Below are 13,678 nucleotides of genomic sequence, written 5' to 3'. Positions count from 1 at the left end.
TGGCATTCGCAGACTGGCATCTGAAGATTTGGCACTCTCACCTTGTGATTATTTTTACCTGTTGTACCCGTTACCCTACTAGGACCCCCCGGCCCTCTCCGTTCCCCTCCTCCGGTGAGGAGTTTCCCCAGATATATTTGAGTTTAAGGCCAGCTGATGTAGCACACTAGCCGGTAATATACTATATTTTGCATCACAGGTGGTGCCAGAAATCAGCGGATCATTGAAAAGCAGTGGCCATGTATCGTTGAGGAAGGCCACAGATGAGACCAGCCCTCGGCCTCCGCGAAACCCTGTCCATAGCTCGGGTCATTTTCTCTCATCACTGTTCTGCTGATGAAATCAAACTGTGCATGGTCGGATATTCCTATGTCAGTATCTGTTAACTTCCATCTAACTAGGAGACGATTATATCGATCGAACGTGGGTTGACGACCGAAGCTTCGCGTCACAGTAGGCTTGGTATATAGCCAAAGTCTACATGATCTTACTAATAATTGCCCGGATGGTCTAGTGGTAAGTCGCTACACAATACAGCCGCCAGTCGCTTCAGCTTCTAACTCATTCATCAGGTATGATTCTCCGTTTGGGTCGGAGAGGTCCCGCGTTCAAACCGCGGTTCGGGCCTTTATCTTTTTCTCTTTTGCTGTTTTATTCACCCTGTGCGGTTAATGTGTGAAAGCTGGCATAGCCTTAATCCTTAACTAACTATCGCCCGGATGGTCTAGTGGTATGTCACTGTCCAGTTCACGCCACCAATTAGACTCAGTTTCTAACTTACAATCAGGTATGATTCTCCGTTTGGGTCGGAGAGGTCCCGCGTTCAAACCGCGGTTCGGGCCTTACATCTTTTTTTATTCCTTTATTCCCTCTACACGACTATCGTCGTCCTTTGGTTTTGCAATGTTCTTCTCGGCCAGCTGTGACGTTAGTACAGAATAGAGAGGTGAGATTCCTGATCTCAAACACGCACTAAACAGGCCTTTTCGCAATGGATAATACTATCGTCCATTGAGTGTGTTTAAAGATAAGTTACACCTTGATCTTTTTCTCTGCCACCCTCTTCTCGCCCTCTTGATAAAAGGACGCCTATATTGACAGACATGGGTTGGCATCGTCATGACCACAACAGCTGTGATCGACCGAAGTTCTCAACTAAAGATTGGAAACCACCCTTTCATACACGACTAACCTTAATCCTGAGACAGCAAACATTCCTGCTCTAGGTGTAGAAGGTTGCGTTATTTCCCCCTTCCCCGGGTGTGGGTAACAAAACACGCAAAGCCTAGCTGATATTGTTGCGAGTGGTGGCTGGAACCTTGCCTATACGTAGTAGGCAGTAGAACTTATAGCGTGCTTTATCTCGATATGTCAACTCGTCAATATAGTTGATTATGTACGAAAGATCAGCACTGAGCAGATAGAGGGAATATGGAATGGATGGTGCCCGACTGGACTTGCTAGAGGTAACTCGGAATACATAGAATCGGTATACTATTCCGAGTTAGTGCAATCTCTACCCTCAAGCACCATGCATAGCGATCATTAATCATACTAGGACCTCATCATACATCTCACTGGCAGTCCTCTTTCGTGTCACCGACTTATCGTCCTCGAGCAACTTTTGGGCCTCAATTAGGGCGGCAATTCGGCCAGCAATGCTGAGATCTTCGTTGAAGTAGATATCGGGTCTGCGTGGGTAACTAGTAATGTCAAATCCCTGCGTTTTCTGAAATGTGCTCCAGAGTCGACTAAGATGTGCACTACGGATGAACGGATAACCAGCTGGCAACCAGTCAGTTCTTAAGCCGGATTTGGCGCACTTGTGCACCGCTACCACGAATCTGGCCAGTCCACCTCGCCCGCACGGATCTCGTCTCCCCGCAGCCCTGGCATATGACTTCGAGTTCGGAAGGGAGTGCTCCAAGTTCTGTTGCGCGGAGTAGGAACCAAGCGTCGAATTGGTCGACATTCTTCTTTTTCAGAGCTTCCTTGCTAGCTGGACGGTGCTTCAGACGGCCGTCAAGAGGTACCAGTCTAACGTTACTCGCTTGACAATCCGGGCGACCACAATTGGAGTTGAAATAGTACCAGAAAATGTACCGATCAGGGTCGAATATTGACCAGTATGCAAAAGGGTCATCAAGGTGTTGCTTACCGCATCCAGAACATTTTCGCGCGACAATATCATAGGGAGACGCTCGAAGAATAATCTTACTGTCAACAGAGGGCTTTCGCGAACGAGTAATCATCCATCCATACGCAGTCAGGACTGAAGCTGCCAGTGCAACTATATTTAATGACCTGGGATTACCTTCACATTTCTGGAGGAGACAAAAAGCAAGTTCAAGGTCAGGCCGGCTTGATATTTCGCGCTTGTTGAATTTGAGGCCATTCTGCGATTGTATGAAGTTGACGAATGGCCTAGGAAGATCTTCCCAATCCCAGCAATCCAGATCTTGTAACTCCTCCGGAAGCTGTTCTGAAAGAGTGGCTATAGCCTGTACGCCGTCTGTTTGTGCCTTGTGCAATGCAACGCAGGAGGGATAGGTGAACGCTGATAAAAGCATACGGAGTTCTTTCCAAAAGTCCGCTATCTTGCGCAACCGAGTGTTTCTCTAATAGAAATAAGCCAAGAAAAACACTAGAGTGAAGGGGGGCATACCAAGACTCTGTCATCCGTTAGATTAGGAATGCTAGCCGCCTCACTAAATTGTACCGGCTTGATTAGGGTCAAGACTTGGCGAAGGGCAGCCTGGTCTTCCCCCGTGACACGAAATCGATGAGATGTCTCTGCGGAAATAATGGCGTCAGGGAAAGCCTTGCTCAATTGAATCACTGCCTGGCCTTTCCAGACGTTCCTTCTAGCGCTGATCTCGCGCGGCACACATAAGTTCTGGAGCAATCGAGAGTCTAGCTCATAAAAGCTTGGGCTGATATGGATGTCACATAATCGAGCAGCAACAACCAAAGCTTGGTCTTGCGGAGCTCCAAACCGCTGACGCCAAGCTCGAGCATTCTCACCATCACTTTTGACGTACATGAAACGCTGCGGGTGCGCCACAAAAATGACAAACCGGACGAGAGATGTCTTTCGAGGCGTAAGCTCTAAATACAGAACCATACCAGTAAAATCTCCCCAAAGACGAAGATGCTCGAGACAAACCTTCTTCAACATGCGTTGCCGAACATTTGCACCCCAACAAACCTCAACCTTGGCCTTCGTTGCTGCTCGGAGTGCAAAAGTAAATTCTTCATGAATATCGAGCAAATCGTCGGGGTACACGTCTCTGCAGTGTTTGCTAGCATCTCTTCGGGCAATATGATCGAAGATCAAACAGTTATTTTCAGTCGAAAAACCAGCACTCTTGAGCTGGACAAGCGAGAAATTGGAAAAGTCTTCGGTTTCCTGGCGGCTTGGATCGTCAACGCTGAACGTAGGGTTGTATAAGTGGCACGCAATGGGAGCGTCCAGCTCGCCACTTGGGGCGAACCAAGTATTCTATTGGGCGAACGACACCTCGTTTGAGCCACCAGGCAACTTCTCTCTGTCGAAAACGCTCAAAAGCTTCATCAAGACTCCACCGGGACAAGGATTTTTGATCTGGTCACGGATTAGCTTTCAATGAATATATGCCTGGACGGGAAGAAAATACCTGCCTTTGGTCCTTTTCGCTCTGGCTTCCTCGATCTGTCGCGCCTCGAAAGCTTGGATAAGTGCGAGGAGCCTCCTCGTATGGAGCAATTCTTTGGCGGGCAGAGCTTGCTCAGGGTCCTGGAGCCACAAATTCCCGAAAATGCGGATCATCCTGTGTGGTGTGCGACTTGAGATGATCTCGCGCCTGCCTGACGCTTGATAGACCGATTGGCACGTAGTTCGCCTTCCTGTGTTGGCTGTATAGTGTACTACTGTACCACTCCCTTGGGCATGGAATACAACATAAGGCGGGGGAGCCCTACTGGCTGCTGCGAAGAGATAAAAGCAAAGCAAAGGGGCAAGGTGTACAATCATGTGACAACGTTGCTTAGCATCAAGTCTATGTGTTGCTTGGATACCCATCTCCGAGTAGTTAGTGATCACCTGACGTCTGGCTCCACCTGACGCCAGTTCCTGTCCAGTGTTAGTATTATTGGTTAGAGTCATGATTTTTGTCTTGAGGGATGCAGAGCCACTGCCCAGTCTATTTATGTATAGCGATGGTCGAAGAGGAGGGAATAATTCGTTTCGTCTCACTCAGCTTGGACCAAAACTCGAACTTGCCTTCGAACTGACATCACTTCCCCTCTTTTTCTTCTCTCTTTCTTCCAAGTCTTCTCCAACTCCAACCCACCCACAGCTTCGATGACCTGGTATAGGTTCTTGCATCGGTACCTTACCAGCTCATCGCTCCACACGGGCGGTGTCACTGCCAACTCATCCACTTACGCCGGGTAGTCCACCTCCTGCATTCCTGCTCCAACGGTAGTTTGTCTCTCGTCAACTTTGGCGCTAGAGAGGACGAACTCCTCCAGCCATGGAATCCGAACCCTGGCATAGTAGCCCTGGCCCCGACAGGGCCAGCGCAAGTGCAACGACAGGCAGGAGCCAGGTGGAAAGCTACATTCCAACGCACTCCTCATCCACCAGCCGGGAGGATCTCCACTGCTGCTGTGGCCGGAAGGAGTGCGCATACCTCCAAAACAACCATGTTGCGCTGGAGGGGCTCGAGAAGGATCTCGAGACCGCCGCGCGGTTAGGCCAGGTACGTTCCTTGGTATTAATGCATATGCTTATTTTCGGTTGTTTGGGTTGGTCGTCGGGCCGTCATCTGGTGCAACGACTGGTATTTATCATCCATTATTGTTTACTCTCCTACATTTTTGTTGTTTTCTGTCATACGTACTTCCTGCACATCAACATTGCTTGCTGAGGCTTGAATTCCTCTTGCTGTGGATTTCCCAGCACGGACGAAACCAAGGGAACGCGCGATTCCCAGTGTGTTCATTGCGATGGATACGAAATACCAGTCCCCGATTTTGTCCCGCTGTCTCGTTCGTTTCCTTGCTCTCTATCATCAGGGTCTGCAATGAGCTCGTCGTCGCTAACTTTTGCTCTCCAGGCTCTACTTCATCGCCATGAATCTTATATGGCCGAGGCGGAAGAGGACCGTCGCCGGTTATTTGCAAGCATCGACAACTTGGAGCGCGAGAAGCGCCAGGTCCAGGCTGAAAATGCTCGCATCGTCGAGGAAAATCGCAGCTTACTCGAGCAGCTAGACGGCCTAAACAAGGCCGTCGCGGACTCTGATGCCCATGCCAAAACACTAACCGCCGCGCTGGAGAGTAGCGAGGCGGAGCTGCGCAATCTGACTGCATCGGCGGCGCGCGCCGCCGATCTCGAGGCGCAGCTGGCTCATATGGAAGCGGAGCAGTCGAAACTGCAGGAAACGCTCCTGATGGCTCAGGAGGACTCCAAGTCGTCGATGCAGCGGTGGAAGAAGGCCGAGTGCACATTGCGAGACCTTCATGACCAGGTAGATCGCATTGAAAAGGAGGCTCGCGAGGAGCGCGAGCGGCACGCCGAATTAGTCCAGCGAATGGAGCGTCGGCGTGCGGTTGAACGAGAGCTTGAAGGCGCAGCAGGCCGACTCAAGGGAGCAGCGGCTGCTCAGAACCTGGGGCGGACGAATGGTACAAGCGGCGTGGTGTCGCGCTTTGTCAAGGACATACTCCAGGACAATGCCAATTTACAGATGGGGGTCATGGAGTTGCGGGAGATGCTTGAGAGCTCCAACCAAGAAGTACAGAATCTGCGCGATCAGATTCTATCGCACCAGCCTCTTGCTGCGGTTGGGAATGACCGACCAGCGACAACGTTGAGCCAGGAGCTGGAAACAAACGAGGCGAATCGGGTTTCACAAGAGTTCCATATCCACCATCACTACCATACCCCGACGGCTGCGAAAAAGGAGAAGGGCTCTCTTTTTCGTCGGTCCAAGAAGCGCCGCTCTCTGGGGAACCCGCCTCTGCATTCTGCTACAAGTATACAAACCTCCCGTAAGGTTAAGCATCGGTCTCAGCCTTCTACTTCATCTGCTTCCACAATACTGTCGCAAACGTCCGTCTCGATACCCCCAGCCTCGTCACAGCGTTGGTCGCTGCAATCTCCCGTGCCGCCTGATTCCATGGCCAGCTCGCCTCAGTCGGCTTATCGGTCGTCTATTTCTATATTTGACCGCGTGGAGCGTGGCTTCGATTCGTCGCAGCCTACCAGCCCTGACAGTGCAGTCTTTACGTCGCCACTCCGGAATGGACGATACAAAATTGGCGGACCTCTGGATGCACACCGCACGTTGGATGGGACTGACGGCGGCCCTATGAGCGATGAAGAGATTAGCGAGCTCGCGGTGCAGGCAGCCATCCCAGAGGAGATTGAAGATGCCCTGCCCATTTCTCGAACTCAATCTCCTACCGTGGACGAGGACATATTCTTCACATCCTCGCCGTACGGGACAGTGCGCAGATCTACCTCCCACGAGAGCCTGTTCTCAGTTGCGGGCATGGACATCCACACGCTCAGCCATCGCCCATCCCGCATGAGCGAGCTTACATCTGGCGCTCTCCCAATCAGTGTCCAGCGTCGAATCTTGTCATCCGACCTCTCCTCTACGCTGACTTCAACCACGACTGTCACCGCTGGCCGAGAGCCCGCGAGACCTTCGCACGAGTCACCCCAGTCCATTCTCGCTTCCGTCGCAGCCACTCACGCTGCTTCACAGCAACAAACTGATAACAACCCGACCCCTTCATCCTCACCCCTGGACGACTCCGCCCTCACACCAACCCGCATTCTCACCCTCGGCAGCCGTGTCGGCGGCTGGGTTCGTGGCCGCTGGGGTACTGCCCCAGTCGCCTCCCGCAGCAGCCTCAAGCCGCTCACGGAGGAACCTTCGCCAGCGCAATCCTCCGCTTCGTCAACAGTCTCATCTGAGCGGACATCCGCTCTATCCTCTTCAGCGCCAGCGAAGCGACCTCCCATGAGATTCAGATACCCCGGCGTGAACCAAAAGGGTCCCATTATGGGATTTCGGCCGCCGCCTCCACCACCTGTCTCTATTCATGCTGAGCAATTGAATGAGGGCCTGCTGAGGGAGAGTCTCGCTGAGTGATTCTCACGTACACATTCCATCTTCATATCCTATTCTCTTGCTATATGCTTTACTCTCTTTATATACCTACCGTCCATTGTCACGGATCGGTTGCTTTATTATTCGCCTAATTGCTTGCATTGCATTGCGCCGCGTTGCATATCTGGATTGCATTGGACTGGAACGGACCCTCATTTGGTTTTTCTTCGGTGACCCGGTTGCTTGGTGTTCTTCGCTTCATTCATAGATTACGATACCCACGCCACACGCCGCATTCTTTTGTATCTCCTTCTCATTCCATTCACATATTTGATCTTAGGAACTCACTTTCCTTACATTACCCCTTCTTGTATACCATACTACTGAACCGGACTATGATTTGAATATTATATTGAAACGCGCTTGTTGTGTAATTGATTCGATAACATCTTCCATTATCGATTAGGGTAATACCTAGACCTGATGGTCAAGATGAAGCTTTGATTCGGTACGTCCTTATAGGGATACTAGTCGAATGGAAGAAGCCCGTTTGTGTTTCTCTTGGCGGAGAGTCAAAGGGTATCTGGTCTACAGCGAAGCGGTTCCGTTCTACAGATAGACATGATATCAGATGTCTACAAGACAAGGAGAGAAGAGAAACATCGCTGGAAAGTGAGAGAGAGGCGCGGGCAGGAAGACAAAACTTACTGCAGGCGTCTAGAAATGTGCGGAAAGTATCTTCATTCCGCACTGTTGCGGAGATGACAAACTCGTGCAACGAGTAATTGTCGAAGAGATCTCTGATTGTGGAGACGAGCAGGGGGACGAGGTCGACGTCGTAGATCTGATCATCCAATTAGTCTCTCTCCAAATATAGTGAACAAGATGACATACAAGATCTGCTCCCAGCGCAATGTCAAAACCGGTCAAGCCACGCTCTGTTGCAATTTCATCATCGTGAGAAAATGGAGGAACCTGCAGTGGTGAACCCCACTCCCAGATCCCCGTTCGAATCTTGGTCTTCTCAAGGCCATTCTTTGCAACACAGTCATCTATCTGCTCGAGAAGCGTCGGATCGCGATCCGTAACCAGCATACTCTCAGTAGCTAGGTGTTTCGCGCACAGAAGGGAGACGAATCCCGTTCCAGCACCTAGCTCTAACACGCGCTTGCCGGCAACCAGAGATTGACCGAGATTTGTAGTCGAGAGGAATGTACCTAAATGCAGGGCAGCTTCCCAGGTACGGAAGCCAGTTGTCCCCGAGGCAAGGATTAGCGAGCGGTTTTCGGAAGTTATTATTGTTCTGGACTCTGTGCTTTCGGAGGCTGCGGCCGAAGATGGAGCGGTGTATCTGATGTATGTGAGGTTCTGAGCCTGTTCGAGGGCGGAGGACCTGGGTGTCGAGAGGAGAGAGGTCCATTTCTCCAGGAGGCTGTCGAGGATTTCCTATAAGTTCAAGATGTCTGAGCCTTTACTCCGTATTCAAACGTGCTTACTTCCGGTTGTTGCGGTCGGGCATGAAAAAAAGCGTAGGCATACTCATACATCCTCCTCTGGATCGCAGATCGCTTCTTCAATCCGTGCAATAATGACCTTCAGAACGCGAGTCTGGTATGAAGCTGGAGGGAGAGGCCATGCCGTGTCTTCATTGAACATGTTCTCGTAGATCGCATTTTGTATGGCGGGGGTGACGAGAGTGGGGCCATTGGGGAGGGTGAGGTTCGGAGGGTCGACTTGTTCAAAGTACTGCGCTGCGAGGAGCGCTACCGGATCGTACATAGCGGGCGACCACTGGCCATGAGACGAACATCAAATGCACAAAACTCCGAAGTTATTGTCGTGTTGGTGAGACGGGTTGGGGAGGTATCTATAACTTGGGTCGGAGGAGACAGGTCTCGTGACTACGCTAGCTGCTAGCGGTTAGCGCGCCCTAGCCGAGCCCACAGCCGACTTTGCACAAGAAACGAAATTGAACGAAGCGCAACTCGACGCCAGAATCGACGACAACGACAACGACATCCAACCACCCCCTGACCTTGTCATTCTCGCTGCTGGTGGTTCAGTCTTGTCAAGCCTACAACAACCACAATCATGGCCGACGCTCCCGTTACCCTGCGGACTCGCAAGTTCATCCGCAACCCTCTTCTTGCTCGCAAGCAGATGGTCGTGTAAGGCTCCTTTTTCCTTCCTGCACTGCGCCCGCACCACACCCAAGACCGATGGAGGGGGATGAGATGGGAACTGGAACAAGCATTCATTTTGAGGAATGAGGAAGAGATGGAATTTCGCTTTTTGGATATTTTCGACTCGGTTCGACCTTTTGGGTATTCATAACGGGATACTGATGCAAGACTTGTTTTTAGTGACGTCCTGCACCCCAACCGCGCCAACGTCTCCAAGGATGAGCTCCGTGAGAAGCTCGCCGACCTGTACAAGTCCAACAAGGACCAGGTCTCCGTCTTCGGTTTCCGCACACAGTACGGTGGTGGCAAGACCACTGGCTTCGCCATGATCTACGATTCCACCGAGGCCCTCAAGAAGTTCGAGCCCCGCTACCGTCTTGTCCGTATCGGTGCTGGCGTGAAGGTCGAGAAGCCCAGCCGACAGCAGCGTACGTCCACCTATCCTACAGAAGAAACACCAACAGCAACAGCAGCAGCAGAAGAAGAATGTGAGGCTAACACCAAGTACAGGCAAGCAACGGAAGAACCGCTCCAAGAAGTTCCGCGGTACCGCCAAGGTCAAGGGCCCCAAGAAGAGCAAGGACTAAGCGTGTGCGTGAGCTACTGTGGGATGATTGTGCTGGTGCTCGGGGGTTGGAGGGAGAATGTGGCGAGACAACTGGGCTACAGATTCTGATTTGGACTCGGATTCGCAACTCGGACTCGGACGCAGCAAGGCTGAGATCAGTCCACGATGATAATAACGATAACCCCAACAACCCTGTGATTAGCAACAAAAAGACGGAAGAAAGAGAACAAGAAAGAATGCGCGTCCAAGGTCTTGCTCTGTTGTATCATTATCATCAATGACTCCTATCTCCCAACGGCCCTTCTTCACCTTCAATCAATTATCCAAAAAAAAACTCTGGTCTGGTTGCACGGTGGTATGTTCGCATAGTCTGCTTTTTCAATACACTTTCTGTTCATTTGCCGGGTCCAAGCGTAGTACTTCTAGGACAACCCACTCCAGAGCCACAGCCAAGGTCACATCCCCAGCGGAGGCAAACAAAAGGGAAAGCAAACCTACCACCCAAACACTAAATCAAAGTACCGCCCACACACCCGTACTTTTCCAACCTCAAGCTGAAGCTCCCTGAGTCTTCCCCTTGCCATCCGGCGTCCGCACTCTATTCCGCAAGAGCCAGCCCAGAGTACAGCGTCCAGCGTCCAGCGTCCAGCCCACACTGCGACTCACGCTACTGCAAGTGCAAAACCGTCCCAATGGAAAGGATATCCCTGCTTGCGCACCTTCATGTTCCCGTTCCCGTGCCGACTTCCATCCACGGGCCAGGTCCGCACCCAGCTAGCAAGTGCTTGCGCGCATAGTAACCCTACTGTAGATCCTCTGCATGCAACATGGAAGCCGCCTCCTGGCAATCTCTGCATGAGGATCCCCGACCAATAACACACCCCAGATAACGCTCGAGTCTCTCAAGGTTTCCTGCGTGTGGACGGATTAGACTAATCTGGCGTTGTCTGTAGTGCGGTAAAGCGGACGGAACGGGACGCAGCGAGCGATGCCATCACAGGTGTGGCGGACTACCCGGATCTGTGTTGCTTTTCCTTTACATCCGGAGCCGAAGCGTAACCTTTTTTTTGGGTGGGGACGTTGGTTTGGTTGGTCTGGTTTGTCATACTTGGTGAGGTGGATTGTTCAGAATCGGAAGCACTTGCATTGGGATAGACGGAAGATGGCTGCCCGAGGCTTGGGATGTCAAGCTGAGGCAGGTGCACGTCAGATTTATCTCAATTGTATGGGTGTTTGGCTGGCTGGAGTCTAGGCTTTCTCATCCTTTCCTCCATCGTTTTTGTTTTTGGATGTACTTTTCAATGGACCAGTCAGTCATTTTCGGAGTCTATCTCCGGCCCATGGGCTTCAGAGCTTAAGCACGCGACTCCTTTGTTCTACAGAGTACCCTGGCCAATGGTGGTAATAGACAATATGATGTTAGGGTATTAACTAAAGCTAGAAATGCAATTGGACAAGGCTGTGTCGGCTTGGGATTGGCAAGTGGTAAAAGAACGCAACGCCATTGCATGGTGCAAGTGCAACAAATTAAGATTAGAACCCAGCCAACACGCCACTGTCATTAGTTATCTTAAGGTGACATGGACGCAAACAAGAAGTGCCAATGCAAACCACCCACAGTTGATGAGGTGAAGGAGAGGAAGCGGTCTGACAAAACACGAATAAAGGACTGGATTAGCAGTGCGTTTGATTCCTTTCCCAAACAGGACAAAGCAGGTTCTGGCCGTGTAATCGACCGAGTGTATCGTGGTCGAAAAGTCGAGGGTGAAGAGAGAAATGGACTGAGGAAAACGGAAGGTTAGGACTAATGGAGAAGAAAAAGAAAAGAAAAAAGAAACGTGATAGCCGGAGGTTGACAGGCCGCATGAATTGTGACCTGGCTTTTTGCTGTTTTCCACAACCCCCGAGGACTTACGCATCTTCGCGCTCGCGAATCACCTGTCGTCGCCATGCGTACTTCTTCAGCGTATCCGAATGTTCGCCACTGCGTCAATAGTCAATCTCGATGCGCAGCATAGCGCTATCACATTGACGGTCAGAAGCCGCTGGAATGACCGAGAGCAGGAACCGGTGTCGAGAAGTGCCCAGGCGCAATCTTGTAATCTGAGAATTCATCGGAAGTGAGCGTTGGAATAGGCATCGGATGCTTCGGCCGCTCATACGGCAATCCGGTAATCAATGTGCTCTCGGAGCTCGTGTCGCCTGCCAAGCGGGTTCTGTACGCTGGCATGGTATGACTGTAATAATCTGCCTTGGAGTGGAAAGGGGACATGGCCCGCTTGTTGTGTCTGGGCGAGCAACCTCTTAGTCGACTGTCCATTGCTCCACGGTATTCGTCGCCTGGATCAGCGACGGATCCCGCTGCTTCCGAGCTTGCAAAAGCGCCAGAGGACTGTGTCGAGGGGGAGGATCCATTGCTTGACTCTCCTGGTAGGAGTCCGAAGGACGTGTCCTGCGCACAGGATGGAACCAACCTGACCCGCTTCCCCGTGGCAGTGCCAAGAGATACATTAGAAGTTGCTTTAGTTCTCCAACATAACCTGTAGTCGCGGGTAGGGATATCCTCAGCAGTTGTGGTAGGTCCATTGTTGTTTCCGGGGAGAGTGTGTCGACTGGCAGGGTTGGGCAGTGTCCGCTCTGTTCCCTGGGTAGGAGAAGTCAGCGAAACTGGGGTAGCCATCATACTGAGAGCTTCGTTTGCCTGCCCAGCCTGCCCAGGCATCACGTAAGAGTAAGCTGGATTGAGAGTGTTGTCCGACTCAGCTTCAGACAACATCGTGTCACCGGGTGCTCTCCCACCCTGAAGACTTGGCCCCCAGTTTCTGGAACCCCATCCCGATGCACAATAATCAGTCATGAGCACCTGGGGTGAGCTTGGTAGCATGTATGCGGACGACGGCGGGATATTGTACGGGGTCGCGGACTCGTCCTCGTAGTTTGTTGTGGAGTCAATGGCATAGGGTTGGCGGCCATAGGGATTTGGAGAGTCAGAAGCCACTTCATGGTCTGGTATCCGCAAAAATGGAGAACCTCGATGGCTGAGAGTCTTTGCAGATAAGAGTTCCAACTTGCAAGCCACGGAAGGGGCGTATATTCCGGATCTCTGAGAGACTATATCACTCGGTGGATAGGGCCATCCAGACCCTGCAGAGTGTGCTTTCGGTGGCACTATGGAGAAAATTGAAGAGTTGACCTTTTCAATCATTATTATTAGAAGAAGAGAAGAGTGAATGGGGGAAGGGACAAGCTTGCCCTCAAGAACTGGCAGGGTGTGTTTCCCGCACTCCGACAATTGGAGCAACCGAGGCCGTCGCCAACATCGCCACTACACTTGATCTTCCTTTTGCGGCATCTCACGCACTAGCCACGTAGAAGACGTTCTCAGCTCTCTGTATACCCGTCTACTTTTGGGAGGGTTGACATACTGCAACCTGGATTCGCCGCCTCGTTGGGCCTCGACCCTTTACCTCAAGCTCTGCCCCGGTATTCAGACAGCCCAGGTTTCGGTCGAGAAGCTCTTGTTGGCTGTCGCTTGGGATAGTATGGGGTATTGACACAGCGTCTCGCTTTGTTTGCGAATCAAAGCCGACCTCGTCGTCGGTATGGTAGAATGGTTGTTGGGCCATGACTTCCTCAATTAGTGGAGAAAACATGTTTTGCATTTGAGTTGGAACTCACATGGAAGTCAGGAAGGAACCCGGGAATACAAGTACTTCCGAGAGATATCTAGGGAGACTTAAAGAGGACTATGAGGTCAGGACCAGGCAGGGATCCATGTTGAACGGATTGGCCGAGCCGGGAGGGAGGGAGGGAGAGAGGGG

General features: G+C 51.5%; 6 protein-coding genes and 2 non-coding genes across 8 annotated transcripts; 5 read left to right on the top strand and 3 right to left on the bottom strand.

The window, feature by feature from the left end:
• Window positions 1-499: 499 nt before the first annotated feature.
• Window positions 500-627, top strand: BJX68DRAFT_t147. The gene has a single exon. It is a non-coding gene; the product is annotated as a tRNA-OTHER (tRNA).
• An 86-nt stretch (window positions 628-713) lies between these two features.
• On the top strand, window positions 714-842 carry BJX68DRAFT_t148. Its single transcript has one exon. It is a non-coding gene; the product is annotated as a tRNA-Val (tRNA).
• On the top strand, window positions 721-1,071 carry BJX68DRAFT_245435 (uncharacterized protein). Its single transcript, XM_071041494.1, has one exon. The coding sequence runs from the start codon at window positions 733-735 to the stop codon at window positions 940-942; it is 210 nt and encodes a 69-aa protein (XP_070894558.1). The 5' UTR covers window positions 721-732; the 3' UTR covers window positions 943-1,071.
• A 478-nt stretch (window positions 1,072-1,549) lies between these two features.
• BJX68DRAFT_258072 (uncharacterized protein) lies at window positions 1,550-3,808 on the bottom strand (the record flags this gene model as incomplete). Its single annotated transcript, XM_071043462.1, has 5 exons — window positions 1,550-1,691; window positions 1,858-1,995; window positions 2,092-2,618; window positions 2,666-3,482; window positions 3,657-3,808. The coding sequence occupies 5 exons, from the start codon at window positions 3,806-3,808 to the stop codon at window positions 1,550-1,552; spliced, it is 1,776 nt and encodes a 591-aa protein (XP_070894557.1).
• A 622-nt stretch (window positions 3,809-4,430) lies between these two features.
• BJX68DRAFT_171702 (uncharacterized protein) lies at window positions 4,431-7,371 on the top strand. The gene is made up of 2 exons (XM_071037060.1): window positions 4,431-4,742; window positions 5,100-7,371. Exons 1-2 carry the CDS (start codon window positions 4,515-4,517, stop codon window positions 7,146-7,148), a joined length of 2,277 nt encoding a protein of 758 aa, XP_070894556.1. The 5' UTR covers window positions 4,431-4,514; the 3' UTR covers window positions 7,149-7,371.
• Window positions 7,371-8,943, bottom strand: BJX68DRAFT_171686 (protein-lysine N-methyltransferase). The gene is made up of 3 exons (XM_071037059.1): window positions 8,652-8,943; window positions 8,001-8,552; window positions 7,371-7,950 (listed from the first exon to the last, which is right to left on the bottom strand). Exons 1-3 carry the CDS (start codon window positions 8,883-8,885, stop codon window positions 7,594-7,596), a joined length of 1,143 nt encoding a protein of 380 aa, XP_070894555.1. The 5' UTR covers window positions 8,886-8,943; the 3' UTR covers window positions 7,371-7,593.
• A 254-nt stretch (window positions 8,944-9,197) lies between these two features.
• On the top strand, window positions 9,198-9,876 carry BJX68DRAFT_258069 (40S ribosomal protein eS24; the record flags this gene model as incomplete). Its single annotated transcript, XM_071043461.1, has 3 exons — window positions 9,198-9,274; window positions 9,470-9,717; window positions 9,800-9,876. 3 exons carry the CDS (start codon window positions 9,198-9,200, stop codon window positions 9,874-9,876), a joined length of 402 nt encoding a protein of 133 aa, XP_070894554.1.
• Window positions 9,877-11,775: 1,899 nt separating this feature from the next.
• On the bottom strand, window positions 11,776-13,673 carry BJX68DRAFT_171636 (uncharacterized protein). Its single transcript, XM_071037058.1, has 4 exons — window positions 13,536-13,673; window positions 13,283-13,485; window positions 13,110-13,217; window positions 11,776-13,050 (listed from the first exon to the last, which is right to left on the bottom strand). Exons 2-4 carry the CDS (start codon window positions 13,481-13,483, stop codon window positions 11,893-11,895), a joined length of 1,467 nt encoding a protein of 488 aa, XP_070894553.1. The 5' UTR covers window positions 13,484-13,485; window positions 13,536-13,673; the 3' UTR covers window positions 11,776-11,892.
• Between the last annotated feature and the right edge of the window lie 5 nt (window positions 13,674-13,678).

The sequence above is a fragment of the Aspergillus pseudodeflectus genome (genome assembly GCF_044049435.1).
Source record: "Aspergillus pseudodeflectus strain CBS 756.74 chromosome Unknown BJX68scaffold_57, whole genome shotgun sequence".
NCBI lineage: Eukaryota > Fungi > Ascomycota > Eurotiomycetes > Eurotiales > Aspergillaceae > Aspergillus > Aspergillus pseudodeflectus.
This window is presented reverse-complemented; position numbering and strand designations above follow the sequence as displayed.

Bases quoted from the DNA above. Each gene is read 5' to 3' on its own strand.
- BJX68DRAFT_245435 (XM_071041494.1), top strand. From the start codon at position 733: ATGTCACTGTCCAGTTCACGCCACCAATTAGACTCAGTTTCTAACTTA.
- BJX68DRAFT_171686 (XM_071037059.1), bottom strand. From the start codon at position 8,885: ATGTACGATCCGGTAGCGCTCCTCGCAGCGCAGTACTTTGAACAAGTC. The intron at 8,553-8,651 runs GTATGAGTATGC...TTGAACTTATAG, and splicing joins TCTGCGATCCAGAGGAGGAT to GAAATCCTCGACAGCCTCCT. The intron at 7,951-8,000 runs GTATGTCATCTT...TTGGATGATCAG, and splicing joins TTGCGCTGGGAGCAGATCTT to ATCTACGACGTCGACCTCGT.
- BJX68DRAFT_171636 (XM_071037058.1), bottom strand. From the start codon at position 13,483: ATGGCCCAACAACCATTCTACCATACCGACGACGAGGTCGGCTTTGAT. The intron at 13,218-13,282 runs GTATGTCAACCC...CTACGTGGCTAG, and splicing joins GGCGGCGAATCCAGGTTGCA to TGCGTGAGATGCCGCAAAAG. The intron at 13,051-13,109 runs GCAAGCTTGTCC...ATGATTGAAAAG, and splicing joins CACCCTGCCAGTTCTTGAGG to GTCAACTCTTCAATTTTCTC.
- BJX68DRAFT_171702 (XM_071037060.1), top strand. From the start codon at position 4,515: ATGGAATCCGAACCCTGGCATAGTAGCCCTGGCCCCGACAGGGCCAGC. The intron at 4,743-5,099 runs GTACGTTCCTTG...TTTGCTCTCCAG, and splicing joins CCGCCGCGCGGTTAGGCCAG to GCTCTACTTCATCGCCATGA.